The sequence below is a fragment of the Varanus komodoensis genome, unplaced genomic scaffold (genome assembly GCF_004798865.1).
Source record: "Varanus komodoensis strain SLA01 unplaced genomic scaffold, ASM479886v1 scaffold1, whole genome shotgun sequence".
NCBI lineage: Eukaryota > Metazoa > Chordata > Lepidosauria > Squamata > Varanidae > Varanus > Varanus komodoensis.
This window is the reverse complement of record NW_025335268.1, coordinates 8,312,761-8,340,603: the sequence shown is the minus strand read 5'-3', so window position 1 is coordinate 8,340,603 and position 27,843 is coordinate 8,312,761. Positions and strand designations below refer to the sequence as shown.

Sequence of the window (27,843 nt, the reverse complement as noted above, 5' to 3'; positions counted from 1 at the left end):
CAGTAAGACTGTGTGAAAATGAATTGTATTGAAACTTGGGTAACACAAATCTTTGTTTAAAATCTAATTTTATCTCTACAGGTTGCAGTAGTGAAATTGAAAAATGCAGATAAGGTATTTGCCATGAAAATATTAAATAAATGGGAGATGCTGAAAAGAGCTGAGGTAAGATTCAACTATATATTCAGACTGTTAAGTTTATTAGTATAAAACTTAATAGTCTTAGTTTAATAGGAAAAAAGTTTCCAAACAAATTTGCATTGGTCACATTCTGTTAAAAAAACTAGTTCTGTTTCTCTTTCCTTCTGTATAGCACAGTTTGTCTAATATTGTTGTTGTTATGTGTTATCAAGTTGTCTCCAACTTAGGGAAACCCTATGAATGAAAGTCCTCTGAAATGTCCTATTCATGACAGCCCTGCCCAGCTCTTGTAAATTAAAGACTGTGGCTTCCTTTATAGAGTCAATTCTTCTCATATTTGGTATTCCTTTTCTTCTTCTGCCTCAGCTTTCCCTAGCATGATTGTGTTCTCCAGGGAGATTTGCCTTCTCATGATGTGCCCAAAGTATGGCAGTCTCAGTTTTCATATTTTTGCTGCTAGGGAGAATTCTGGCTGGATTTGATCTAGTTTGTTTTTCTGTTGGTCCAGGGAATTCACAAAGGTCTCCTCTAGCACCATGTTTTGAGCACATCCTTTTTCTTCCCATCATCTTTCTTCACTGTGCAGCTTTCTAGCTTTGTGATTGGGAATACAGTTGTGTGGATGTTCTTGGCTTTGGTCTCCAGTGAAATGTTCCTACATTTGATCTTTTCTCATTCCTGCATTGTTGCCCTTCCAAGTCTCAGTTTTCTTCAAATGACTTTACAAGAATAAAAAGCTTCAAAATTTACAAAGACACATTAGATTAATATGTGTTAGTAATTTTTAATATAGGAAGTGATATGAAGTTTTGTTGTGTTGTGAAAGTAATTAACTATAAGGAGTATGTCTATGTTCCATCTATACATATAGATAAAATATAGACAGATACCCTCCCATGAAATTTTAACTTCTCTTAAAATGGTCTTCCCCAGATGATACATTTTCTAGTTAATCATTGGCATTATAGATATTTAGACTCCATCCATATATAAACAGTGGGATGCAAAAATGCGACTAAATCTATATTGCAGTACATTCCACAACTATGAATTGCAGTAAGTAATGCTATAAGAAAAATAATGCACTTGGTCCTTGTTAAATATAGAGGCTTATAACAACTGGCTAGAATAAGTCTAGCATATTCATTAATTAGATGCATTAATCAGGATCCAAAGGACTGTTACAGCAGAGTTCCATACATTTTTATTGGAAGTAAGTTGCACTATAGGAGGTTTATTGTCTACTAAGGTCACGGTCCTATATGTGTTTATCTTGCAGCGCTCAGCATTCTCCGGCCAACATAAGTTTGAATCTAAGCATGTGTAAGAGGGCATGGCTGAGTAAACATGCATAGGATTAGATTACTGGATTCGCTGAAAATAGATACCAAAAATTAGTTAACTTTTTATCTTTGAAAAGCTGACACACATATGGAATCACAAACTGTCTTTGAACATTTCTTCAGTTTCAAAAGCAATTTCCCATGGTGAAGATTCAGGGAAGTCTGGTGGTTTAAAGCTACATTTTTAAAGTACATGGAATTACTGTCTTAAATTGGTTTTATTCCTGGATCTTTTTGAAAAGGAAGGAAAACACATTTTCTTCTGTGGTTCCGGTTTAACTGTCATGCAAGTCACATTATTTTGGTACTGATTGTGGCCAATGTTAATCCTATAACACTAAGGTCATCCTTTGAAACTTTTGTCAGTAGATTCAGGACAGAGTACAAAGTACTGCTTCACACAGCATACATTTTATTTGTAGAAATCACTACCAAGCTGTAATAATAGTTCTAGTTAATACAAGTTCAGAAAAAGTATGTGCAGTATTGTAGTAAAATTTTTTGAAGTGTAAGCATTCAGCTAAACAGTCCCCATAGCCGTACCCCAAAAATAAGTCCAAAGATTCAGGCATCAGGAATAGGATTTTCTAAAGCTAATGGGTTTTAATTGCCCATACAAGAGCAAGCCAGCGCAGCATGTGACTCTTGGATTGCACTTGATATCATGCAGTGGGCTATGATGCAAAAGCTCAACTTTTTAAAAAAAATCTTGCTTATTGACATGCATTGCCCACTACCATGCTGCCAGATTCTCTCAAAGCTTAGACATTGGAAGAATGCAGTACACCACACTTACTGGAGCCTTTTATCCCTCGATGTTACAACACATCTTGTGAGGCAGAGATAGGTTGCTTTTTGTTGATTGTTAATATGTGAATAATAATTGTGGATTTAATGTAATTGGAATAATTCTGTGTTGTGTTCTGAACACAACAAGTTTATCTGTTTATTTATAAAGAGAATATTGATAAAAGCCTTCACATTATACTGAGCCTGAGGAGGCTCACAGAAAATTGGTAACAAGGTTCCATTAGATTTTGAGATAAAAATTCCATTCCAAAATATATTGCTGATTTTAGAGTAGTGTAAACATATTTACCCTGGTGGATTAACTTTAGTTAAGGAATTGGAAATGCAACATTCAGGATCATATATTCCTTTCTTTCTGGAGCTCAGCTCCATCACTTTCCAGCCTTTAATATGTAGGCAGCAGTATTAAGCAATCAAAGTTCCTACTTAATGATTTGGAGCCTTCTTAACTTCCCACAATTAGGATGTGAAGTGGAAGGGATGGAAGTGTTTTCTCATGATTTACTCACAATAGCTTAACTGACTGTAGACTATAGAAGTTGCAGTACAACACATTTAAAAGGCTGGTTTAGCAATTGGGAATAATGGGCTATATGAGTAAGCTATATAGTGTGGGTTTTTCCATGAACATCCCACCGTGTTCTTTTGGGAGACAGAACTTATCTCCTACTCATTGCTGCAATCACTACCTATTTCATTCCCCAGGGTTTTTTTCTGTTTCCAGAGCCTAAAAAAAGCTTAATTGGCTTATTATTATTTCAGCTCCTGAAAATTGTGCAACTAGGTACATATTTTGCTGTTATTTCCTTTGTCGCAAGTGCACATTTAAGTCTATTTGGTATGTGTAGTCTTTCTTGCTTTGATGGTGTCCTTGTGAGTTTTACTTGGCAGCTGAGCTACTAAAGGTGAGACTGTGTATTTGGACACAGTTGCTAGGAAACACTTGCCCAGTTTTCATTTGGAATTCATGGAAGAGGAGGAGGTGGTAAAAGGGGATGGGGACAATATTACCTACTTAGCAATATGATACAACTTTAAATGTTCTTAGTGCTTTTCTCCTTTCCAACACATCCCCAAGTTTCCAGGTACTTCAGAAAGGGGATATATGAGCATTCCATCCTTCCTGCAGTATTTACTACTGCTCTTACTGTGGTTCTTTGGCAGAAATAAATGCAGATTTAATATCTACAAAGTAAATGGAGGAAGATGTTTCAGATTAAAGGGTCTGAAACCCTTTAATCTGAAAAGGGCTGGGAAGTAAATGGGAAGAAAATGTGCACAGTAATGGAATCATCAATGCAGATGCACAGATTTCCCTTCTGCCTGCTTCTCAGTCATTACATCTGGTATATTTCTCAGTCAAAAATTTGTGCAAATATTCCCAACAGTTTTTTGGGGGGAAAAAAAAACCCAAAAACAAATATCCTCACAGGTGGCAGAATGGAAATGAGCAAATAGGGCCAACACCAGTGGTTCTTACATGAGCACATTTAGTGGGATACCACTTGTTGGTCCCATTTATTCTCCTCCTCAGAGTTGGACGGTCCTCAGTCTATTATTATATATGAGGTCATTATTTTGTCTTCCAGTGTTGTAATGTCAGTCTTTTAGCTGTCAAAAGGGCACAGAGAATCCATGTATGCTGACCATTTAATTTCTGGGAAGCCAGTTAATAAGAGCATGTGCATCAGTGAAGTCTATTCCAGTACAAAAATTATTTGTGTAGTAATGCCCCTCCCAGGGGAACTTTATTGTTAGAAGTATTAGCTGTATTACACCACCAGCAATTAACTGAGTTAGACACTCATTAAAGAGATGTTGCCATGTCCAGTAGAAACAAAGCAAACAGTTTTTGTTTAAGTTTTTGCTTTTAAATTAAATGCAATTTAAAATGCCCAGGTTCTAGTCCAGTTTAATTGAGGACTAGTGCAATATCACATCAATCAGGTTACTGTGCTAGCTTCAGGATAAGTGACCCCTTTGTAATCCTATTTTTCCAAACAACTAGATTGCTGTTTAAATATATTTATTCATTACATTTATTTAATAATCCATTTTGATATAATTGTAAAGTGCACCTAAAGCATCATATTTCTAACTTTCCAGACAGCTTGTTTTCGAGAAGAGAGGGATGTATTGGTGAATGGAGATAACCAATGGATTACAACACTGCACTATGCCTTCCAGGATGAAAACTATTTAGTGAGTACTTCCTAAATGTACCATATGAAGTTAATTCGTTTTCTTAACTTGTAGTATTGAATAGTGGTGTTTCTTTTCCTGGAGTTCTTAGTCCTCATTTGATCTCTAAATCTAAACACAGAAAGTGTTTTGTGATTGTTTTCCAAGGTACATATTGCAGTGGAGTTTTATACTCAGAGCATTTAAAATCTGAAGTTGCTTTTAAATAAGGAATGGCACTTCTGACCTCATCTCAGTCTTGAGTAGCCCAAGCCACTCAGCCCGGTGATGCAGCTGTGTCCCATTCTCCCACATTGCCACTTTTGAGGGACATAACTGGGAGAGCACAAGACATGGTGACTACAAAAAAAGACTTTCCCATAGCTGGGGACCCAGTGTCTTGACCCAGCATTTTTGTATTTTCAGTACTCTTGTTTCTGCTGTAGAATAGTATGCAGGAAGACACCATTACTTCAGCAACCATCCTGTGGTCCACTCTACTTTTGTTGTATATCCCATTCCTTTCCAAATTTAGTAAAGCTGTTTCCTGTTTGCTTGTTTCTAGTATCTGGTTATGGATTACTATGTTGGTGGAGATCTGCTTACATTGCTGAGTAAGTTTGAGGACAGACTGCCTGAAGAAATGGCTCGCTTTTATTTGGCTGAAATGGTGGTTGCAATTGATTCTGTACATCAGTTACATTATGTCCACAGGTAAGTGTAAACAATTCAGTATATTCATCATTATGTATCAGTGTTTGCTAGTTTGAGGCAGTAATGCTTATACCTCAAATTCCAACACCAGCAAAAATTTAGATAAGTACTGTGATCTTACTGAAAGAATGACAACATTTTATGATTATATTGGTAAGGGTAATATTTTGTTGCTGTGGGTTTCATGGGGTTTCTTGGTTTTGGGACTTGTCATCAGCCTAAACCTTTCAGTCTTTCAGAGGCTTTCTTCAGATAACATAAAATGGTATCCCATAACATATGAAAGCATGGCACTTGCTTTATATAATGTATTTGTGTTGTAATAAAACATAAAATGTGTCAACAGAGATGTGGTTCATATTAATAATTTAATTGCAGAAATGGCTTAAATGTGAAATGAGAGTTTGGAATTAGATTGTTGTCCACTTAATCAAAGAGATCAAATACTGCTTGGCTTGTGTCAAGAAGATTAATGAATTTATTTGCATAGATAATTCAGAAGTGTATAAGCCTCAGAAAGCTGGTCTTGGGTTTGTTTGTTTTTTAAACACTTATTTTATGTGGAAATGTAATGCTATAGAGTTTCTTAGCATCATGGATTACTTTTCTGTATCCAAGTGACTTTACTTTCGTTGGTACACTTTTAATTTAGATTGCCATGTTGCATAATGATGGCTTAAATATTGCCTAAGGATAGACAGTGATTTTAAAAAATCAGCATTCGTGTAAAAATATAATAACAATAACAATAATATTTGTGTGGAAAGTAAATGTGGAAGCTTTGTTTGGGCTCAAACATGCCAGAAGCAGCTAATAAAAGAGGATGTGTCTTTCCTAATCCAATCCCTTTGCTGATGCAGACTCAGATACAGTGCACACCCCAAGCTGTGCCTAACCTTGCTAGATAAGGATACCTTTCCTTTTGTCATAACATCCAGCAATCCAGATTCTTGTTTGTCATTTGTGGCAAAAATAATATGGTAAGTGTATGATCTTGCTGACCCTGGAGAGTGATCCAAGGATCATAGGATATTTTGAATTGTCCCTCCCAGGGCCATAGGGATCATTACCCTCCTGAGAAGGGAACTTTGTTCTCTTTTCTCCAATCCCTCCCCTAGCTCTTTACAGATGTCATGGAAAGAACTGCAGTGGCTGCTTTATAAGTCACAGTAGTAGCATCAGATAACCTCATAGTGGTCAAAAAGAGGGCATTTCAGCAGGCAGGAAAGATAGGCAGATGTATCAGGATGCACATAATTCTGTCTTTTCCATTATGCATCCTCACCAACGACCAATAAGTGGGCTGGCTGGACTTGGAGGGCCATTTAACTGGTGAAGGCATTATTTGGAGGGGGAACAGGAGGCAAAATCATCTCTATTGCGTCTTCTGTCTTGTTAACAGCAATCTAGCAGGGCATAGGATTCTTAGAAGCCTCCAATATCAGGCTACAATCCTATAAGCATACTTACCTCAGAGTATTTGAACTTGGCTGTATGGTAAACTAATATATGTAGAGAAGATGTTCTTGTTAGCTTTACTGACTTAGATCGTGCCTACTTTTTAAACAAGTAGATGGGTGGTGTTTCTAAACTGTATACAGGATTCTGAATCTTCCAGTTTTGGATATTTTTTGAAGTTTCAATACTACAGTGACCTGCCCAAATAGGCTTTAGGAGAGAATCCTTTTTGTCTTACAGTATTTAAAGGCTAAAAGTGCACAGCTCTGTGACTGTTTTAACTTCCCCTGTTACTTATAGTTCATTGACAGTCTTGTTGCCCGTAACTACAATGATTGTTGCTTTGTAAATATAATAAACAGTGATGTGATGACTGGTGTTGAACACCATCCCTTTTTGACTTCTCCTGCTTACTGGAGCTCTGTCTTTTGAATGTAGTCCAAGTGTTCTATCTCCTGTAACATATGTAGATCATTTCTTCATATATACTATGTTATATCTGAATTCCAAACTTACTGACTGACTTTTCTTGATTTTACTACATGGTAGCTGTTACAGCACTGTGTTGCTTTTCTTATAAGAAAAGTAATGAAAACACAAAATAAAATAAGTCATGATGTTTTGAGATTCAGCATTTTCACAGAAGATAAAGGAGCTGATCTGGTTTGTCTGGAGACTGGATACTTAATGAACACTTTATGAAAACTCCTTGAATGGGTTTATCAAAGATTAGTTATTAGTTATGTTGCTTGTAGTTTTGTTTTTTAATAGTATGATTCTTTGAGAAATTATGTATCCTGATATATGGCCTGTGAGGAGAGTAGACCTGTCTTGCACATTACTGACTGTTCATATAGATTTACCTGATCCTGAGAAGGAGATGAAGGAGCAAGCGAGGGCAAGATTTTTGAAGTTTCAAGGTTACTTGGGGAAGTTTCTCAGGCAGAATGTGATAATCAGCCTACTATAGAAGGGGCAGAAGGGGATGCAGGAGTATGTTAGACTCAGTCCTTGATCTAGTAAGGAGGCAATGGGAAAAACAGGCTGCCCAGTTAGAGGTTCTCCTGTATTCCTGCCATTTTGCCATCAAGCAGCAAGAGCCACCCTGAGGGTGGAGTCAGAAACTCTATTGAAGGGTGAGGCAGAGGGAAAGTTTCCAGTTTGGATACAGCTGTTTACATGAGTGGTTGCTTCTCTCTCAACTTTGGTAGAACTTCATTTAGAGGTCATACTGCTCTCTAATCTCTAAGTTCCATAAAAGAACTGCACTTCAGAGGATTGTCTTGAATTTGAGAACCAGAAGGAAAGGGACCAACGTACAACAGCCTGAACCAAAGTATTCTGCATCCACATTTATGGATGATGTCATGGTTCAAGCCCACTTGGGGCTATATTATTGTTTGTTTTTAGCTGTTTTAAACTTTTTAATGATTTTTCAGATTTTATGATCTTTTAATTGCATTTTTGCCTGTTTGGTGGATTGTAAACCACACAGAAAGTGTCAACTGTGAGATGGTATAGAAATTAAACAAATAATGTAGAAGAATCATAGGAAGTGATGGAAGTTGAAGTAGAGACACAATGAAATCGGTTTTGGTTAAAAGGGATGGAAATAAAGGGGGCAGATTGACCACTATCTGACAGTTTAGAGCAGATCAAACTCTAGTGGTCTTTAGCTGCGAGCTACAAGAAGGAATGGAAGATGGGAGCAAAAAGGAAACAAATGATGGCACGGATTGGAGGGTAAGAATGAAAGAAGAGACATGGAACGGTTGGTGGAAATAAGGTGCAAGGAGGAAGAAGTGCAGTTGGAGAGAGGGATAAGTAGACAGAGGAAGCCAGTTAAAATAGGAGATCGGTGGGGGGAGAAAAGAAAATGAAGAACTTGTAATCTTAATATGAGAAGGGAAAGACAATCTGATAGGTATGATGAGACATATGACTGCTTACAGCAATTGGAGGTAGTTTTTTCAAAAGAAATAAAGCCAATGGAAAGGGAGGAAGAGTTTCGTTATAAGAACTTCTTTACAAGTGTACACATTATTTATGTACAAGGAGAGCAGAGCTGGATCAAAGGTGCATCCAGTCCAGCATTGTTTTTGTACAGTGGACAACCAAATGTTTGTCTTCATTTCCGCAGTATGATTTTGTGGCAGCTATTGTTAAACGATTGTCATCAAAAACCCTTGCCAATCTTCTGCATAACACCCAGAGATTTACTAGATCAAGATCTGCTTTCTGCCCATCTTTAGATGACTTCCAAAGTCTCCATAACTCCTGCTGGACATACATGTAAAATATATATCCAGCATTTTCCAGTGCTATAGTGGAAATGGACAAAGTGTTTGGGAGCAAATAAAACATGATAACAGACAGCAAGTATTATGAGCAGGGGAGCCTATGTGGGACTAGTAGTGTTGCATGGCATAGGAAGGAATGAACAGAAAAGAAGGTGAATGTAGAGTGGAGAATATTGCCCTTCAATTTGTATATACATTGTCAAGGTTACTGCAGGAGCTACAGCCGAAAATATTTGAGGCTTTTCCTCTTGAGCCATCTCAGCTGTACTACCAGTGCATAACGCTCTGTAATATTTTCCATCTTCAAACAGTTAAGTACACCAGAGTTTGATGAGCTGTTAGTTAAATTAGATGTTTGCAGTCATGCTTCTTGTCTTTCTCATATGCCTTTTATAACACATTCTTGTTTCTTTCCTATATTTTTTGCAGCTTAGCCAATGAAACTGACTTGCCTTTTGCCCACGTTTATATCCACGACAGTTTTTATCACTTGGATTGCAGTTAATGCAAGGCTTTTTGCAAAAATTAAACACTGCAAAAGTAGTTTACCTGACCAGTCATTGAAATGTGACAAGTTTCTATTTTTTAAATGAAAATATTACTTCTTTGGTCATAGAAAGAGAGGGAAAACATATCTATGTGCCAGCAGTGTTCTTTTTATGGGAATAGCCTGGGCGCTATCCTCTTCAGGGGAAGTATTTGAGGACATATTAAATGTGCATGTTTGTAAGGAGATGTCAGGATTTTTCCATTAATAGTTATGCCACCTGGGGCAAAAGAAATGATGGTCTTACATACCTATATTGCAGTTGCTTTTGTTATAAGTTTTGCTAGCTCCCAGAATGCTTTTAATTGGTCCTCAGTGTTGACTGTGTTCTTGTTTTGTACAGTATTAAATTAATTGCCATATAAACTCCTGGCTTTGGTAAAGCTAAACTGTCAGCTTACATAACTATTAATTTATTCAGTAGATTTTAAAGACATTGGAAGCACTCTCATGGTGATTTTCAGGATAATAAGAACAAATAGGAAGCTTTGGATATTGTGCAGAAACATAGCAATAGTATAATAAAAAAATGAATATGCAAGGTAAGCAACCTCAGGAGGTCTGGGAACCACAGGCAACCTCATGAAAAGGTTTAATGAAAATAATAGTCACATAATCTACATTCTATCTTTTTTGGCACTCTACACTGCTCTGGGTGCCATTTTCTTTTCATTATAATTAAAAAACGGGGGCAGCAGGTACAGCATACACTCTGCAGGCCACCTATTGCCTATCCCTGATCTAGACTCCAAACATAGAAAAATCCAATTAAATATATAACTAAAAATCCAATATTAAATATATAACTAGAAATCATCAGCAGACAAAAATCCAACATCTCATGACATCCACCACAAACAAATGTGGCTTTATGGCTTTTCTAAAAGCCTGTAATGTTGGGACCTGTTTTATCCAGCTGGTAGCACATTCCACAGATGTCCTTTGGACAAAGGACAGATTTTTCCTGTATTTCCATCAACCTAGTCTTCCCTGTCTTCACTTCAAGATTCATCACCTGCATACAAGATGTTTCTTTTGTATCTTAGTGCTGTTCCAGTTATTTCTCTTACTATCTCAAACTGCACATTTCTTGACCAATAAGGACATATTAACAGATTTGGCACACATCACTACCTTTACAAAAGTGTATCTAAGGAATCTGTCTTTCTACTTCTCATAGTTATTCTATCCATTTACCATGATGCTATAAATATGCAAAGGCTAAACATATGCAGCTCCTGAATACCTTGATTAAACAGTAAACAGAATTATAAGCACTTCAGTCTTCCTGAATTTCTGGGTTGTTAAAGTGACATCTGTGTTTTGTCTGGAAATCAAATATACTTAGATATTTAAAAATCAGGAATATATTACATTTTAAAATTATGAGCTTTTAGTGAAGTGTAATTTTCAGTTGGGGAGCTTTGTAAGTAAAGAAATAAAATTCTTGTAAAACATGCTATAGCTTCTGCAAAAGCTATTTATTAATTATAGGATAGCACCAAGAAACCCACCAAAAACCTTCTGGTTCCTTTACATCTGCCATAGGGATATAGACTGTCTAGAAAAAGCACCTTAGCCAGAGGTTCAAATGCCGCTTACATCTTCATCAGGAATTCAAGCATGGCAGAGTTTTCCAAAGCCAAAGTCTTTCTCCTGGTGTTTTCCAGTCACTCCAGCCTCATAGAGAGGTGAAATGGGAGTTTTGGGAACATCCTGCTGGACAGACGGGATATCAGAGGATCCAAGGGATCCTACATTTCCCAGCTATATTCCTGGCATGGGAAAAAATGGTAAATAAGTTCTAAGTTTCTAACAGAAATTTCCTATTTTGTGGGGTGTTCCTTTTGTGAAGCTGGCAAGAGCCTGGCAAAGCTTATGTCTCTGAGATCAGTTGGGCTTCCTTGTTCTTAGAATTGCTCTGTAAATGTAATAAAGTATTAGCATGTGGTCAACATCTCCATGTCAGAGTTGACATTACTTTAAATCTCTAATTTTATTTGCCCCTTCTTCTGCCTACTGAAGTGTCATCTTTAAATAATTACTTTAGATCTTAAATCCATCACATAATGAACTGTATCTTTCAGCTGCGGCTTTGATGCTAGGATGACTGTTTTCGATTTGCTGAATCAGTAATGTGTTATGTTCTAGGAATGTCTGGTGTCCCCTGATAGAGTGGGAGATCTGGAGCAAAGGGAAGTAAGAAACGTTTTCAGCAACTTCTGTTGTGCCTTTAAGTTGGTGTAGTACAAATGTGAGACAAATATTTAGTGCAGTTAAAGTGAGCCATAATGTGAATCTGCACTTAAAACACATCTGCACTACAATAGATGGTGTCACAAATATTTCAAAAATATTTAGTCTTGAAAGTTGAAAACTAGAAAATGAGATATATTGTTATTAGTGTGTTTTTTGACTTTTTTTTAACTGAGCAGAGAGCCTCAGCTATTGGGTGGTATAAAAATGATATTAATTAATAGTGTCCTGTCACCCTTTCGGTGTATTTATTTATCTTACTTCATTGCTCCATTTGACACATGAAACATATTAGGAAGTTGGCTCAACCATACTACAGTCAAGATAGATCTTGAAATTGTTGTATAGAATAGTAGAATTGCAAGGGCCCAAGAAGGCCACCAGGTCCAAACCACTGCTGCTACAGGTAACCAGTTTAAACCATCTCGTTCAGATGACTGTCTAGTTTCCTTTTGAATGTCTCCAGTGTGAGAGACCTCTCTTGGCAACTGGTTTCACTGACACATTGCTCTGACAGTGTGGAAACTTTTCCAGATATCTAGGCTGAAGCTGAGTTACAGCAACTTGAGTTGATTATTTGATGTCCTACACACTGGTATCAGTGAGAAGAGATCTTGACCTTCCCCTTTGTGACAGCCTTTCAGGTACTTACAAAGTAATATCATGCCCTGCCCCACACCTGGTCAAGGTTGAACATTCCCAGGTCGCTCAGTCTGTCTTCACAGGGCAGTGTTTCCAAAAAAGATCATTTTTGTTGCCCTCCTCTGGACCCGTTGTAGCTCATGATCTGAATATGAGTCAACAATGTGAAGTGGCTGCAAAAAGTTCAGATACTTTTTTGTCCTTCATTAATAAAAGTATCACTTTGAAATCATGTGAAGTACTAATTCCCTCTACTTAGCATTGGTTAGGAGGCCTCGTCTTGGGTGCTGGAAAAGGTTCCGAGGAGGGCTACAGAGATGATCAAAATGATCAAATGGACCCTACAAGAAGACTCTGAAAGAATTAGCCTTGAGCAAAGAAGACTGAAGTGAGCACTTGAAAGGTTGTCACTTGGAGCAGAGCACTGCGAACTCTTCTCATCATCCCAGAGTGCAGGACTTGCAATAAAGTTTCGAGTTACAGGAAGCCAGGCCCCAGCTGAATATCAGAAGAGAAATTTCCTGATTGTGAGAGCATTACAACAATGAGGCCAATTATGGAATGCACTTCCCAGAGAGGTCCGCCTGACACCGTCATTATATGTTTTTCGGCGCCAGGTTAAGACCTTTTTATTTAATCAATATTTTAATATGTTTTAATATAACATATTGTTGCCAGCGGTTTAGACATTAATGGCTGTGTGTTAATGAGTTATTTTGGGCAGACAGCAAATTTACACTGTCAGCAAATTTAGACAGCCCCCAAAATGTATTTAAAGGTGATGAATGAGCAACAGTCCTTCCAAAGTAGCTTTTGAACATTGGTGAAGGGCTAGTCACTGGCAAGGGAGTCTGGAGGCGGTACTGCTATGAGCATAAAGACTAATATGGGCTTTTTAAAAACTGTTCTCGAAAAGCCAATCCTGACAACTTCTTTTTTGTAAACCATTCTGGGAGCTACAATATGTATGGCTGTTAAACAGTATATTACAGCAATAAATAAATAAAACCTATGAAAAAATCTCTCTCTTGGGTTTGGACATCATGACAACCCACTGTGGAACAACCCTACAACAAGCCACGGGTTCCCTAGTTGGCTTGTTCTAGAAGAATAAGCAGTCCTGCAGAAAATCCACCAGGTTTGGACCATCAGGTTGTTGAGTTGTTTGAACTAGGCCAATGACTCATTTTCCTCATGTTTACACAAAGAAAGTAATGAAAAGCCAGATGATTTTTCTATAAACTTACAGCCGTTGACTCCCATATACCGTGTATTACAATGCATGTCAAAATGCCTATTGGGAAAACTAAGGCTATATGGATCACCTGTTGAATCTTTTTAGAAAGAAAATAACAGTTATCAGTGATTCATCAATAGTCCTTTCAAACAAGCTATATACGTTGTATACACGTTACAAGTGAGTTTTTGCCACAGCTCTTCTTGGAAAATTGCAGATGTGATACCTGGAGCCTCAAGTTGCTATCCATGTTTTTATACTGTTAGGAATGTGCTACCTTTATCAAATATTTGTGCACAGCAGCTGGCAAAAGACTGTTTGCCATTCTGTGAAACCCACAAGTCCATTACATGGTTACAGTTTAAAAACTCAACCACAAGTATTTTCCATTAGCCATAGGTTGTGCCTTTGCTTGCTAAAGATTGCCAAGTTCCAGAACTAGGGCTCTATTCCATACCTCTACACCATTTATTTATCTAGTGCTGTATTTTTAGCATTTATTGGTCACCTTTGGAAACTTCCCCAAAGTGAACCACTGAAATTAAACTTGGAATTTCTGATGAAATGGGTGATGTAGAAAAGGGAAAACTAAATTACAAATGCAAAATTAGCCAAAAGCCAAATAGAATATTGCTGCCAGAAGTACAACTGCTTTTAACCTGCATTTCAGTTCCACGTATGCTTAACAAAACCATATTTGATTGTAGTATTACATCTGTTGCCTGAAGCATTTGTTAAAATTGCATTACCAAGATGCTTATCTTTGAGATTTTATTTTGATATATCCTGCCTGTTTGTTAATGTCAAAAAAATTATTTTTGTAGGTGCAGGGAAGAAATTAGTTCAGCTCATGGTTTAAAGCAGATTTACTTATTTTGTACTTCTCAAATATACAACCCACATATTCACACTTCTATTAATTGTTGATACAGTTCTCCAGTCAAAAAGAGTCTACATTTCCCCAGGTTTCTGTGAAGGATCATCTTTCATTATTTTTGCGTTAGTGATGAATTCTTAATTTTTTTATCTGACTTGATTAGATTGGAATCAGGTAACAAGGTCTTTACCATTCTGACCTTACTGTCAGTCTTTGTCATAAAACAAAGGGTAGTATCTTATTGGGCCCATGCACTTCCTGGAATGACTACTTGCACAATGGGGCTTTTGAACTTCTAAAAATAACCCGAAACACTAGTTTCCCGAACAGGGCAGATCAACAGAGCTCATTTCCAGGGTTCTAAGCAGTGTGAAAACCCCACGGTGCAAGCATTCAATCCCATATGTGTTATAAACCAAGCAGAGTGAACCATCCCCATATTAGTGCATAACATTAGATTTATGCTTCTTTCATAGTATCACCATGCCAATTCAGATTACTCTGTTGTGAGGTGTGACTCTCCTCCGGAGTAAACAAGCTACTCCCGAGTTGCTTTTCTGCAAGACTTTATTGTTGCACATCCTTGAGTTCAGCCAGAGTAAAGTATTAAGCCCTCTCTGACACTCCTTAGTCTTCCTCTTTATACTTCTTTTGTCTGTGTACCCCCGCAGGTGGTGCACTAGTCCTTTGGAATCCTCCCCCTACTCAGTTAACTGATTTTCTCACCTTTACTGTCTCACAGCAACTGGTGTCACCTCTAAAAATGCTGAGAAAAAATATTAATTTGGAAGGCAATATGTTGAAAGTATGCGTGGAATAAATATGTTTTATCTGATGTTGGTGTTGTATTTGTAGCTTATATTTCATCACTTTAAAAACTACTCTTAATATCTTGGCCATTTTCTGTTCTCTGGAGACTTTGGCAGAGCTTATGACTTCAGAGATCACTGTTGCATAGGGAGCAGTTCATTGAGTCACATTTAGCTTTTCTTGCCTTGGGAAGAAAGGCTTTGGGAACTTTGCTGTGATACTTTTAGGAGGGCTTATGCAATAGATGTTCCTGGGAAACATCCCTAAAGGACTAGAGTCAACTCTCTCTGGACAGTGGTGAACTCTGCTTGAAAGCCTCAGTAGAGAAGCAGACAGATGGACATTGTGACACTAAAGCAAAACTAAGAATAAAATATTTACAAAAGACAGTGTGCTTGAACAACATACATGGGAACATAAAAAGCTGCCTTATTCCAGGTCAGGCTATATGCTCCCTAGGCACTGCCTCATCCTATTGGCAGTGGTTCTGCTATGGTTCTTCACCAGCATAAATAAGAGTGAAACAGAATGACACACAGATACATGATACTGAGGAATCTAATGAAGATTGAGCAAGGAAGTTAAGTAATTCTATATTGAGTTTGTCCATGTGGTTTATTTGTTCTGTACCATTATATTTTTTAAGCTAGAAAACTATATTTGTGCTTTATTCCTCCTGGTAGGATATATAGGATGTAACCTATATACTGGCTACAATTATTTAAAAGAACGGATTTCAAGGGGCAACAGTCTATTTGGTTGAATACAAGCTTTCCTTTCTGTGCTGATTAAGAAACTAATTAATGCTGGAGTTCATGATATTACAGCAAAGCAAAAGGTAAACATAGGTAAACACTGGATTACAGGACTGGAGTAAAGGAGAGGTCATCAAGAATGAGTGTAGATAAGTACTCCAGACATGTAGGGCAGTGTCAAGTCCTCTACTTAGAAACAAGAAACAAACACGTCACTACAAAATGGGAAACACTTGTCTCAACAAATGAGAAGGATCTTGGGATTGTTGTGGATCACAAGCTAAACATGAGCCAACAATGCAGCTGCAAAAAGGGCTGCATTAATAGAAGCATCACTTTCAAAACATCTGAAGCATTAGTCCCCCTATACTCAGCACTAGTCAGACCTCACCTAGAGTACTGTGTCCAGTTCTGGGGATCTAAGTTTCAAAAAGTCAGATAAGCTAGAAAGGGCACAGAGGAGGTAACAAAGATGGAGGCAAAGGGAAACTGTAGGATCATGTAGAAGTAGTGTGAATGGTAAGGGATCAGGATTGTTCAAAATTGATAAGATTACACGGCTCAAGACTGCACTGTGTAATTTTGCATTGTTCAGGTCTGGTGAAGCACTTGTCCTGATATGAACAGGTCACCATACACTACAGTGAACATCTGACAGCCTTCTTTGAGGGAATTTTTGAGGATAGCAACATGAAAAAGGGCTTTCTCATGAGTGGCCTTTCAACCATAGAATGGCCTTCCCAGTGACACCCATCTGGCACAAATTTTGTCATTTTTTGGCATCAGGTTAAGACTTTCCACTACTCCCAAGCATTTTGCAACATATGATAATTTTTAGTTTTGATCAGGTAGATAACTTAGTAGATGGTGGACATAATTTATCTTGATTTCAGCAGAACATTCTCTCTGATACTTTAATTAGCAAATTGCTCAAATTTGGACAAGATGATAATGCCATCAAATGGATCCACAGCTTTTTGAAAAGATGAACTTAAAGAGTCTGCATCAGTGGTTCTTTATCAAAACTGAGGGAGGTTTTGAATGAGTGCTGCAGGGCTGTGTCTGTTTTAAAATTCTTGGACAAACACAGAAGTTTTGACCTGGTGCCAAAATGATTGTAAAGTCCTCTGTGGAGAGAGTGTTATACAGGCAGGATGCAGTAACAGATAAGGCTCTTTTTCCAGTTGTCACATAACAAGTAGACTTATTTTGAGATGAGCCTCCCCTGCAGATCTTAAAATCAAGCAATCAGTATAAGGAGAGCAGCCCTTCAGTTATTTGCATCCTAGGCCATTTAAAATTTTAGAGGAAAGCACCAGCATCTTGAACTGAATTCAGAAGTAGATAGGCAACTTTTTCAGATCCCTTAGAATCTGTGTAATGTGATCCCATCTGATCTCACATAGCAGCTGTATTTTGCACTAGTTGAAGCTTCCAGGTCATCTTCAAGGGCACACCCACATCCAGTGCATTATAGTAGCCCCCATGGGAAAGTTACAAGAGCATGAGGCGTGAAGGTCAGACTATCCCTATCAACCAGCCAAAGACCTTCCAAGTCTCTGAAGGCACATGGGTGTCCAGTGACAAAGCTGAATGCAGGAGTATCCCCAAGTTATACATCTACTCATTAGGGGGAATATGATCCTGCACACGAGAGGCCCCCTACCCCAAGGGCCTCTGTTTTCTAAGGTATCAGTTGAATTGCCCTCATCCAGTACATTTCTGGGTCCAGCCACTGGTTTTTTGAAAACATTTTTTTGAAAAACTGGGGCAGCACATACCTCGTTTTATAACTGACATATTCTGTTCTTTTTGATCATAGAACTGGTGTTCATTTCCATCTCTTTGCTCATTGGAATTCAGCATAGCTGAAGAGAAAGCCCAATCCTATGTATCCTAACTTAGAATAAGTCCACTTGACTTCAGTAGAACTTGTTCACATGTATGTGTGTAAAGGATTGGTGCCTGAGTTACCTGTATTCATTTTCTTCAAATTTATCAACCACACATTTCCTTCCCAACTCTAGGCTAGCATACCCAGTCCTCTTCAAGAGGTGCAGTTTTCTGGCAGCCTCTAATCACTAGGAAAAGGATAGAAAATGTTTAAAACTACTTGTAGAGATCACCCCCAAAATCACATTCCTTAATCCGAAGCTGTTTCAATGTAGCTCATATTCTGTATCCCGACAATATGGAATAAGACAGTAGGAATTAGTCCAATGTTGTTTAGTCTCTGTCAGTGCCAGTTTTTGTCAATTGCTAGTTGTGAGCAGAAGCTTTGCTAGATGTGCCAAAATAGAACAGCGCACAAGGTATTTAACCTATATTTAGTATGAAGTAAAAGAGGTGAAAGTCTTTCTAAAAACAAATATACTGTACTGAAGTTACAGTATCAGGTAGCAATTTACATTGTAACAGCTGAACATATTTTGGATTTCTCAGTAGCTTCTCCTTTCAGGATTCCTTTGACAGATGGTACCCACAGATGGGTGTAACATTCTTAAAGAGATTATTCTTTCTACTCCTTTACCAGTCAGCTACTCCTACTACCACAGCTCAAAAAGCTCTCACATGAATTAGCTTTACTTAGCAGACTTTAATTATTTAATCTTTAGACCATGCAGCAGACTTACGGTAGTGATTAACAAGTGATCTACTTTTATTTTAAATAACAAGGCTTGATTCCTAAGCATACCTGCTTCTTAGTACATTTTTTCTGTTATTTCCATTTGTACTTCTTTCTAGTTTCCTTTACTTTTACTGACTACTACCAGTTTCTATCTTATAATTCTGTTCAGACTGGAATGAGTATGTTGATAGTTAAATTACCTTAATTCATTGTTATGTAATATTTATGAACTTGATTTTGTTTACCAGATCTCTAGGTTAAAGGTAAACTGTGGGCTGATTTGCACAACACAATGACTTAACCACAGTGAGGCTGCAGAACATATGCAGCTGCCATTTTGCATATCTAATCCCCATTCAGGGATTGCTGCATTTTACAAACCTAGCGAGCATGGGCTCTGTGAAGGCTAAATCCTTACATGACCCATTTTTTTGCCATGTTTACATAAACAAACCTTTAGCAGGAGCTTGGCATGCAAAGTGGCACTGCAGATGTTCATCATGAATTAAATAGCCCATGCTTTTGTGTCATGCAAACCAGGTTGCTTTCCTGCCCTAGAAACATTTTTCTTGACTTTCCTATAGAGCACTGACCAGTGAGTGGAATTGAGCATATGATGATAGCAGTTTACCAGTTGCCTTGAGAGGCAGTTGCCTACATTCTGCCTACCTTGCATTGCCTATCCTTATCTTGTGTCATTACTGTTGTATTATTACATCCTCCTTAAGAAATAAGTACAAATTATTTACAGTTACATATTTCTTCTTATATGCAAGGGATTGTAGAAGCTAGGTTTCCTACAACTAGCATTTTAAAATCTGCACTGCTATATGAAAGCTGTAAATAGAAAGCCATAATCCTTTAAATTGCTGAATCAAATGGGTGTCTCCTCTGCAGCATGTTATACAATATAACATTTCCTTTGACAAAGCTGAAGCATAGTTAGAAATACAACATGCAGGGTAGCTGAATCAGGAATACTATGAAGTAGCTGTTTTCCATTTTGAAATACAAGAATACTTCCACCATCTCAGCCAGGCCTGCCACTGCAGAGATGACTGTTACACTGGAATGCAGAAAATTAAATCACAAACGGTTAGGGTTTAATACGTTCTTTCCATTCTTAAAGAGAAAAAGTGTTTTAGAATATAATACACATGACTTCTGACATTTAATACCAGTGGAAACTGAATTTGCAGTAAAGAATATGTTTACAAGACTACAGATGGAGACTCTTATTAGGCTTGAAAAATGATAGAATGGATTGAAAGTCCTGCGCTGCCACTGACTAAGAAGCAGCTTCATCATCTGAAGCTTCTGGTTCCTTCAGATATGTTCATTGCAGTGACATTTATCCATCCATCCATCCATCTTATCTGTTTGTTTCATTCCTTCATAGTATCAATATGGCTTTGATGATTTGACCCGCCCGCCAGTTTGGAGGCACCTCTGACTAGATAATGAAGTCATCCTACAAGTTCTTATTTCCGTATTTCTTAATCATATATACAGAATTTTCATTGTTTCATTATGACTATATTCTTGGGTGTATTTTTTCAGTTAAACTATATATAGTGATTCAATTCAATTTAGGATTTTAGTCTTGCATGATTTTACTTTTAGGTTAGTAGAAAGGTGGGTTATATTAAGTAACTATAACAATTATAGCTTATTTGAAGTTTGACATTTTTTCTAATACTAAAATAGAATAGTTATGTTTTAAGTTGTGGTTCATCTTTTTAGTATACTATAAAGATACTATAGTATAAATAGATAAATAGATAAATCTTTATTGTATTGTTTGTCTGTATTTTTATGATTGTATTTTTGTTTTGTTTTATATTTATCTGATTAAATTTAGTCATACTTTTTGTGTGACCTTCCTGTATAACTGGAATCCATAGAGATGAAGCACAGATTTTAAATTATTTTAATTAATAAATAAATAACCCATGTTACCAATATAACATTTCTGGTTCGAGTAATGGAACTATTTTAGGAATTTGGAATGCTGAATGTGTACATGTTTGGTCTTTTGTGACAATTTAATAGTTTTTCTGAAAGCTAAAGGCACCATATCTTTAAATTACTACCACAACAAAGTTTCTATAAGGACAGTAATTTGATTTTATATACAGTAACTGTACAAAGTACAAATGAAAGGAAATAAATAATGCATTTTACTGATGAAAGTAAAAATTGCCAAATTAATTTTATTTACCTTGAATTAGATTGAGCTATTTCAAAAGGTTTCCAATCACTGTCCTGTGGAAGCAGAAGATTGTACTTGAAAAGCTGTACAAAGAGGAAGGACAAGGTCTCTTCTCAAATATCCCAGGACATGACATAATGGGCTCATATTACAGGAAGCCAGATTCCAGCTAGATACCAGGAAAAAATTCCTGATTGTTAGAACAATATGGCAATGGAACTAATTACCTAAGGAGGTTGTGGGTTCTCCCACATTGGAAGCATTCAAGACTGGACAGCCATCTTGGGAGTCCTGCACTGAGCAGGAATTTGGACCCCTTGACCTTCTGGCCTTTCCAACTCAACTATTCTATGATCCTGTGATTCTTTTAGCTGTAGATTTGTAGGACAAATTGATTTAAAACAACACTTCTAGTGCAGTGTTACGGAGACTTGCTCAGAAGTTATTCCTACTGCATAGGCTTGTAGCCTTGCTTCTGAGTCTGGTTTTAAATTAGTTCATCTGTAAATAATGATCATAAAAGCTAGCAGAAGTAGAACACATTCACAACTTGGGAGTCCTCTATTAGTGAACTGGAAATGTTGCTAATATGTGTAAATGTAAGATATCTTCAACAATAGGACCTGGTTCACCTCATGCTTCCCTGTTTTAAACAGAGTTTTTTCAAGAAACTATTTTTTTAGTGCAGTGAAATATGACAAGCCATGTTTTTGCTGGCCAGAATTTGCACTCTTGTGTGTGTTTTTATGAATAAACATCAGTAACTGAGGATGCCCAAGGCATGCATATGTTGGCTGCTGAATGTATACCCTGTTGTGTGTTATTGCTTCCTTTATTAGCGTTTAAAGTTCAGAAAGAATGCCAGATACCATAAAGGAGATGCTTTCGCTTTTTCAGAATAAAGTCTGGACATAAGAATTTAGTTTTAAGAGGGGTACTTTTTTTAGGAACAATTTTTATAGAAAACAAAGTATCATGCCAAGGTTTGGCTTCCATAAGTTTCATTTATAAGAATGGGTGTCTCTTTACTACTTTGAAAGGCCAGAGATCTACAGTATGTGAATTAAAGATAAATCAAACTGGTGGAAAAGATCCCAGTCATTCTGACAAGCTCTTCCTTTATCTTAGACATATGTTAATAGTCTTTTAAACCTTCAGTATCAGAGGAATTGATACTAACTGAGCAGAAGCAAGTGACAATAATGAATATACACAGAACACATAATAACACTCCTGTTTTCTCATGCTCCAATCAGGTAGTATGTGTTTTAATTGAGATCACACAGGGCTACCTTTTGAATCTGTAGGTTGCCTTCCAGTGAACGATTCTGTTATTTCTAGGTTGACTTTATTTCTAGCTCTTGCTCACTGAAAATGGATGAGGTGACAAATGGCAACTAACAGAGGGATCTCAGCCAATTTTTGCAGTGTGGAGTGCTTCTATTCAAAGTGCCAACCCACAGCTGTACTGTACTATCTTCCTAGATACTTCAATCCATTTCTTTGCCAATCTGATTTTCCATTCTCCCTGATTCAACAGGCATCCAGTGTTCCATTGTCACTAAGCATGCACAGCCCCCAAAGAGCTGTTTTTATTTTACCTTTATTGTGATTTATTATTAACATTTATATATGGATTTATCTGCTGAAAAGCCATCAAGGTGGTGAAAAACAATTTTAAATACAATAAAAAGTTTTAAAAGACAAAAAGAATAAAGCACTGTATTAAAACAGTTTATTACTAGAAACTGTGGTTGATCATTCAAGAAGTTCTCTTGAAATAAGGGAGCCTTATAGTTAATAGGGCAGGCAAAAAAATCAAATAAATAAATAAAGGTACTTCTAGGAGGCCCCAGAGCCAGCATAAGGTTGGCGCCTGCCTCCAGAGGCATGGATTGCCATGGAAATATTATTATTATTATTATTATTATTATTATTATTATTATTAAAACATTTTTATGCCGCCCCATTCGCCGAAGCCTCGGGGCGGCTTACAACAAAAAAATAAAATAACATTTTAAAATACATACAATAAAATACAAATATATAATATAAAACATACACTATAAAACAAGCCGCCCTGGCCAAATAAAATTCAATAATATTAACATTTAAAATACTGCTTAAATAAAAAGGTCTTCGCCTGGCGCCGAAAAACAAATAACGACGGCGCCAGGCGGACCTCTCTGGGGAGCGCATTCCATAACTTAGGCGCCACCGCAGAGAAAGCCCTCCTCCGAGTAACCACCCTCCTAACTTCTTCCATGGAGGGCTCCCGGAGAAGGGCCTCTCCCGCCGATCTCAGGGGGCGGCTGGGCATATAAGGATGTAAGCGCTCCTTCAGGTAACCAGGACCCAAGCCGTTTAGGGCTTTATAGGTCATAACCAACACCTTGAATTGGGCCCGGACTTCAATGGGAAGCCAGTGAAGCTGACGGAGAACTGGAGTCATGTGAACATAACGTCCAGTCCCCGTCAGCAGCCTGGCAGCTTTATTTTGGACCAATTGAAGTATCCGGACCGTCTTCAAGGGTAGCCCCACGTAGAGCGCGTTACAGAAGTCCAAACGGGAAGTCACCAACGCATGTGTCACTGTCGCAAGGCAGTCATTCTCCAGATAGGGGCGCAGCTGATGAATTAGCCGAAGCTGGAGGAAAGCGCTCCTCGCCGCTGCTGTTACCTGAGCTTCCAGTGAAAGCTCTGGGTCGAGGAGCACTCCCAAGCTGCGGACCTTGTCCCTAAGAGGGAGTGCAACCCCATTCAGGACAAGGTTCAATTCACCCTCTCCGAAGCCCGATCCGCCAACCAACAGGACCTCCGTCTTGTCTGGATTGAGCTTCAGTTTATTGGCCCTCATCCAGCCCATTACCTCGGCCAGGCACCGGTTCAGCACAGCCACTGCCTCACCTGGATTGGTGGAAAACGAGAGGTAGAGCTGGGTATCATCAGCGTACTGATGGTTCCGCAGCCCACACCTCCTGATGACCTCTCCCAGCGGTTTCATGTATATGTTGAACAGCAAAGGGGACAAAATGGACCCCTGCGGTACTCCATGGCATAGCTGCCATGGCGCAGAGCCATAGTCCCCCAGCACCACCTTCTGGAACCGGCCATTGAGATAGGAGCGGAACCACTGCAAAGCAGTGCCTCCAACCCCCAATCCCGCAAGCCTATCCAGAAGGATACCATGGTCGATGGTATCGAAAGCCGCTGAGAGGTCCAGAAGAACCAACAGGGACGCACTCCCCTGTCCTTCTCCCTGCACAGGTCATCGTACAGGGCGACCAAGGCAGATTCAGTACCGTACCCGGGTCTGAAGCCGGACTGCAGTGGGTCCAGATAATCAGTTTCATCCAAGAGTGCTTGGAGTTGTCCCGCCACCACTCGTTCTAACACCTTGCCCAGAAACGGGATGTTGGCCACTGGTCTATAATTAGTGGCCATCTCTGGATCCAGTGACGGGCCTTCTTCAGGACCGGTTGGACTACCGCCTCCTTCAAAGGGGCAGGCACCCGACCCTCCCTCAGAGAAGCGTTAACCACTTCCAAGATCCAGGTTCCAATCCCGTGCTTGGAATCATTTATTAACCAAGACGGGCAAGGGTCCAAAAGGCAAGTGGTTGGACGTACTCGCCCAAGCACCTTGTCCATATCATCGGGCCGCAATAACTGAAATTCATCCAATAAATCTGGACCAGACGGCAGCGTTGGTGTCTCCTTTGAAACCTCTGAATCAATAGTGGTGTCCAGCTCGTGACGAATCTGAGCGATTTTCTCCCTGAAATGCCTGGCAAAGTCGTCACAGCGGGCCTTTGAGGGTGGAATCAGGTCTTCCTTTGGACCTGGACGGACCAGGCCTTGCACCACTCGAAAGAGCTCCGCCGGACGGCATTGTGAGGAGGCAATGGAAGCGGAAAAGAATCTCTTTTTTGCCGCCCTCACCGCCACAGCATAGGCCCGATAGTGGGCTCGTAAGTGTGTTCGGTCAGATTCATCTCGTGATTTCCTCCACCTATGCTCTAGTCGTCTCCCAACCTGCTTCATCGCCCTCAATTCAGGAGTATACCAAGGGGAAGAGCGGGCTCTGCCCGGTGGGAGAGGACGCTTAGGAGCGATCGTGTCTACAGCCCTGGTCATCTCCCCATTCCACAGTTCGACCAGAGCCTCGACAGGAGCACCCGTCTTGTCAGCCGGAAACTCCCCCAGGGCCTTCAGGAATCCTTCTGGATCCATCCGGCTCCGGGGGCGGACCCACATAATCGGGTCCGCACCCTTACAGAGGGAGAAGTCGCTCTCGAGCATAAACCTCACCAGGAAGTGATCTGACCATGACAGGGGAGTCAAGCATAAATTACTCACCCTCAGACCACCCTCTTCCTGCCCCGTCGAGAAAACCAGGTCCAGAGTGTGTCCCCGTTCATGGGTGGGGCCGGTGACATGTTGAGACAGCCCCATGGCCGTCATGGAGGCCATGAAGTCCTGAGCCGCCCCGGTCAGACTAGCCTCGGCATGGAGATTGAAGTCCCCCAGGACCAACATCCTGGGGGTCCTCAACACCAGGTCCGAGACAGTCTCCGTCAGCTCAGGCAGGGAGACTGTTGGGCAGAAGGGTGCGCGGTACACCAACAGAATCCCCAGTCTGTCTCGGTCGCCCAACACCAAATAGAGACACTCCAGCCCTGGTCTCGAAGGGACCGGAAGTCCCGTGAGGGAGATGGAGGCTCGGTAAACCAAAGCGACCCCCCCTCCCCTCCCCTCCGGCCGTGAGCAGTGCTGGACCAGATACCCGGGCGGGCACACTTGGGAGAGGGCAACATCCCCCCCCCTCCCGCCCAGGTCTCCGTTATGCAGACCAGGTCGGCCCCCTCATCCACAATCAGGTCCTGGATGAGGGCAGATTTGTTATTGACTGACCTGGCATTAAGCAACAGCACCGTCAGGCCGGAGGGGCGACTGACGAGACTCCCTGGCACCCTCTGGCTGGGAGCAAAACCAGAAGTAGGGACAGGTGTCAGCCATCTGTCCCTCCTTCTTCTATGCGGACACGTTAAGCTCCCAACGCTGTTACGTCCCCTGCCCATAACCACCTCAATGGCGGCACCCGTGCGCTCCCCAGGAAACATAAGCGGCAGCATGGCCAGGGACGACTCCATAAAAAGATTTAAAATACTACTAAAAACACACACAGTTGGTGTTCAATATACCCAAAACACTGAAGGTTCTTTTCCAAGGGTACTTCAGTTGGATGAAAGGTCCATACAGAACTATCACGTATATCTGATGACCTCAGAGGCTGGGCAGGCTGATAAGGAGGACGGCATTCTCTCGAGTATCCTGGTCTGATGTTGTATAGGGATTTATAGACTAGTATAAAATCTTAGTAGCAAAACCTTAAATCTGACCTAGTAGCAATTAGGCAGTGAGTACAGTGCCCTCAATTAGATGCTGAAAAGGGACAGCTCTGGACAATACCCTTGGCTCTGCATCCTGCAGGAGATCCAGCTTCCAGATCAACGATGAGGGAAGGCCCATACAAAGTGCACTGCAGCAATGCAGTTTTGAAATTACTAGTATCTATACCACTATAGTCAAGTTATGCTTGTCCAGGAGAGGTGTTAGGTGGCAAACTAGTCGAAGCTGGTAAAGGTCCTCTGACCTGCCATGGTTACTTGACATCCCCTCAACAATGATGGATCTAGGAGTAACTTCCGAGTGTACGGCAACGACAATTTCTCATGCTAATCACCTCAAGTAAAATGAAATCTTTCATTAATTTTCGTCTCTTGCAGTTAATTGCCATCCAGAGACCTGCAGTGTATTGGATGGGGTAAAAATACCCAAAGAAATGAATAATGCTGAAACAGTAGTTCTTCTTTAATTATAATTAATTTGCAATGGTGTATAAAGCAGTCAGTGGCTGATAGTCTTTTCATGATCCCTTTTCTCCCACGCATGAACATCCAATACTTAAAAATGGCACCAAACTGATCAAAAGAGTACTAATCCAAAAGCAAGCCAAGGGCAGATTAAGGCCGTCACTCCCCAGTAATTTCCCAATTTCCACTAAGATGGTGCTTCAAAATATAATGACTTCCCACTAAGTTGATTACTTAATTCTCCATTCATCAAGTAGCTTCATTTGCAAAAAAAAGTGGTACAACGTTTTGTTTAACCAAGCATATCAAACTGCTAGATGGGAGAAGTAAGTGTTTGAGAATGGGGAGAAGAGGTATTAGAAGGGGCCAAGTAGGTATAATTACTTCAGAATTACTATTGTATTCATGTGAAAATGTGGGCAGATTTAACATAATGAATTAATTGATAGAATGATGGACTAAGTTTTCTTTAACCATAAGACAGCTCTACTTTAGAGACATACATTTTAGTCTTGGGTAACCCCAAAATAATAAACAAACTCTGAAGTGAAAATGTTTTACTGCATTTGCCATACTTCAATGAGAATGACCAATATTATATATTTTTTTTTCCACAGGGACATCAAGCCAGACAACATCCTGATGGATATGAATGGACATATTCGGTTAGCAGATTTTGGTTCTTGTCTGAAACTGATGGAAGATGGAACGGTAAATTAGAAAAAATCAATTAAAATATAGTGTTAACAATCTTTTATTTCTGTCATTTGCTGAGGCAGTTTCTGGTTTTATATCTTAGAATTAAAAAACCATTCATGGCTATAACATTTTCATTTTAGTGAGAATTTTTTTAGTATAAAAGAGATTATGTTAAATGTCCTTGCTGGGTAAGTGATGCGATTCATTCACTTTGCACATTCAATCTATTTCCCCACAGCCAAAACAATCCCCCTTTACAGAATGATTTCCATATTAAGATTTGTTAAGTCTTGTTGATTCACTCCTGTGACTGCTGTATTCTTTAGCAAAAACTCTGTAATTATACAAAACTACCAC

At 39.3% G+C, this 27,843-nt stretch overlaps 1 protein-coding gene across 1 annotated transcript in view; it reads left to right on the top strand.

Annotated features, from left to right (window-relative positions):
* CDC42BPA (CDC42 binding protein kinase alpha) overlaps positions 1–27,843 on the top strand; it is a 190,801-nt gene that overhangs the window by 64,083 nt on the left and 98,875 nt on the right. The window contains exons 3-6 of the mRNA XM_044450310.1: positions 82–165; positions 4,401–4,496; positions 5,041–5,189; positions 27,405–27,498. Coding sequence (XP_044306245.1) covers positions 82–165; positions 4,401–4,496; positions 5,041–5,189; positions 27,405–27,498 — 423 coding nt within the window. The remainder of the gene's footprint in view (positions 1–81; positions 166–4,400; positions 4,497–5,040; positions 5,190–27,404; positions 27,499–27,843) is intronic.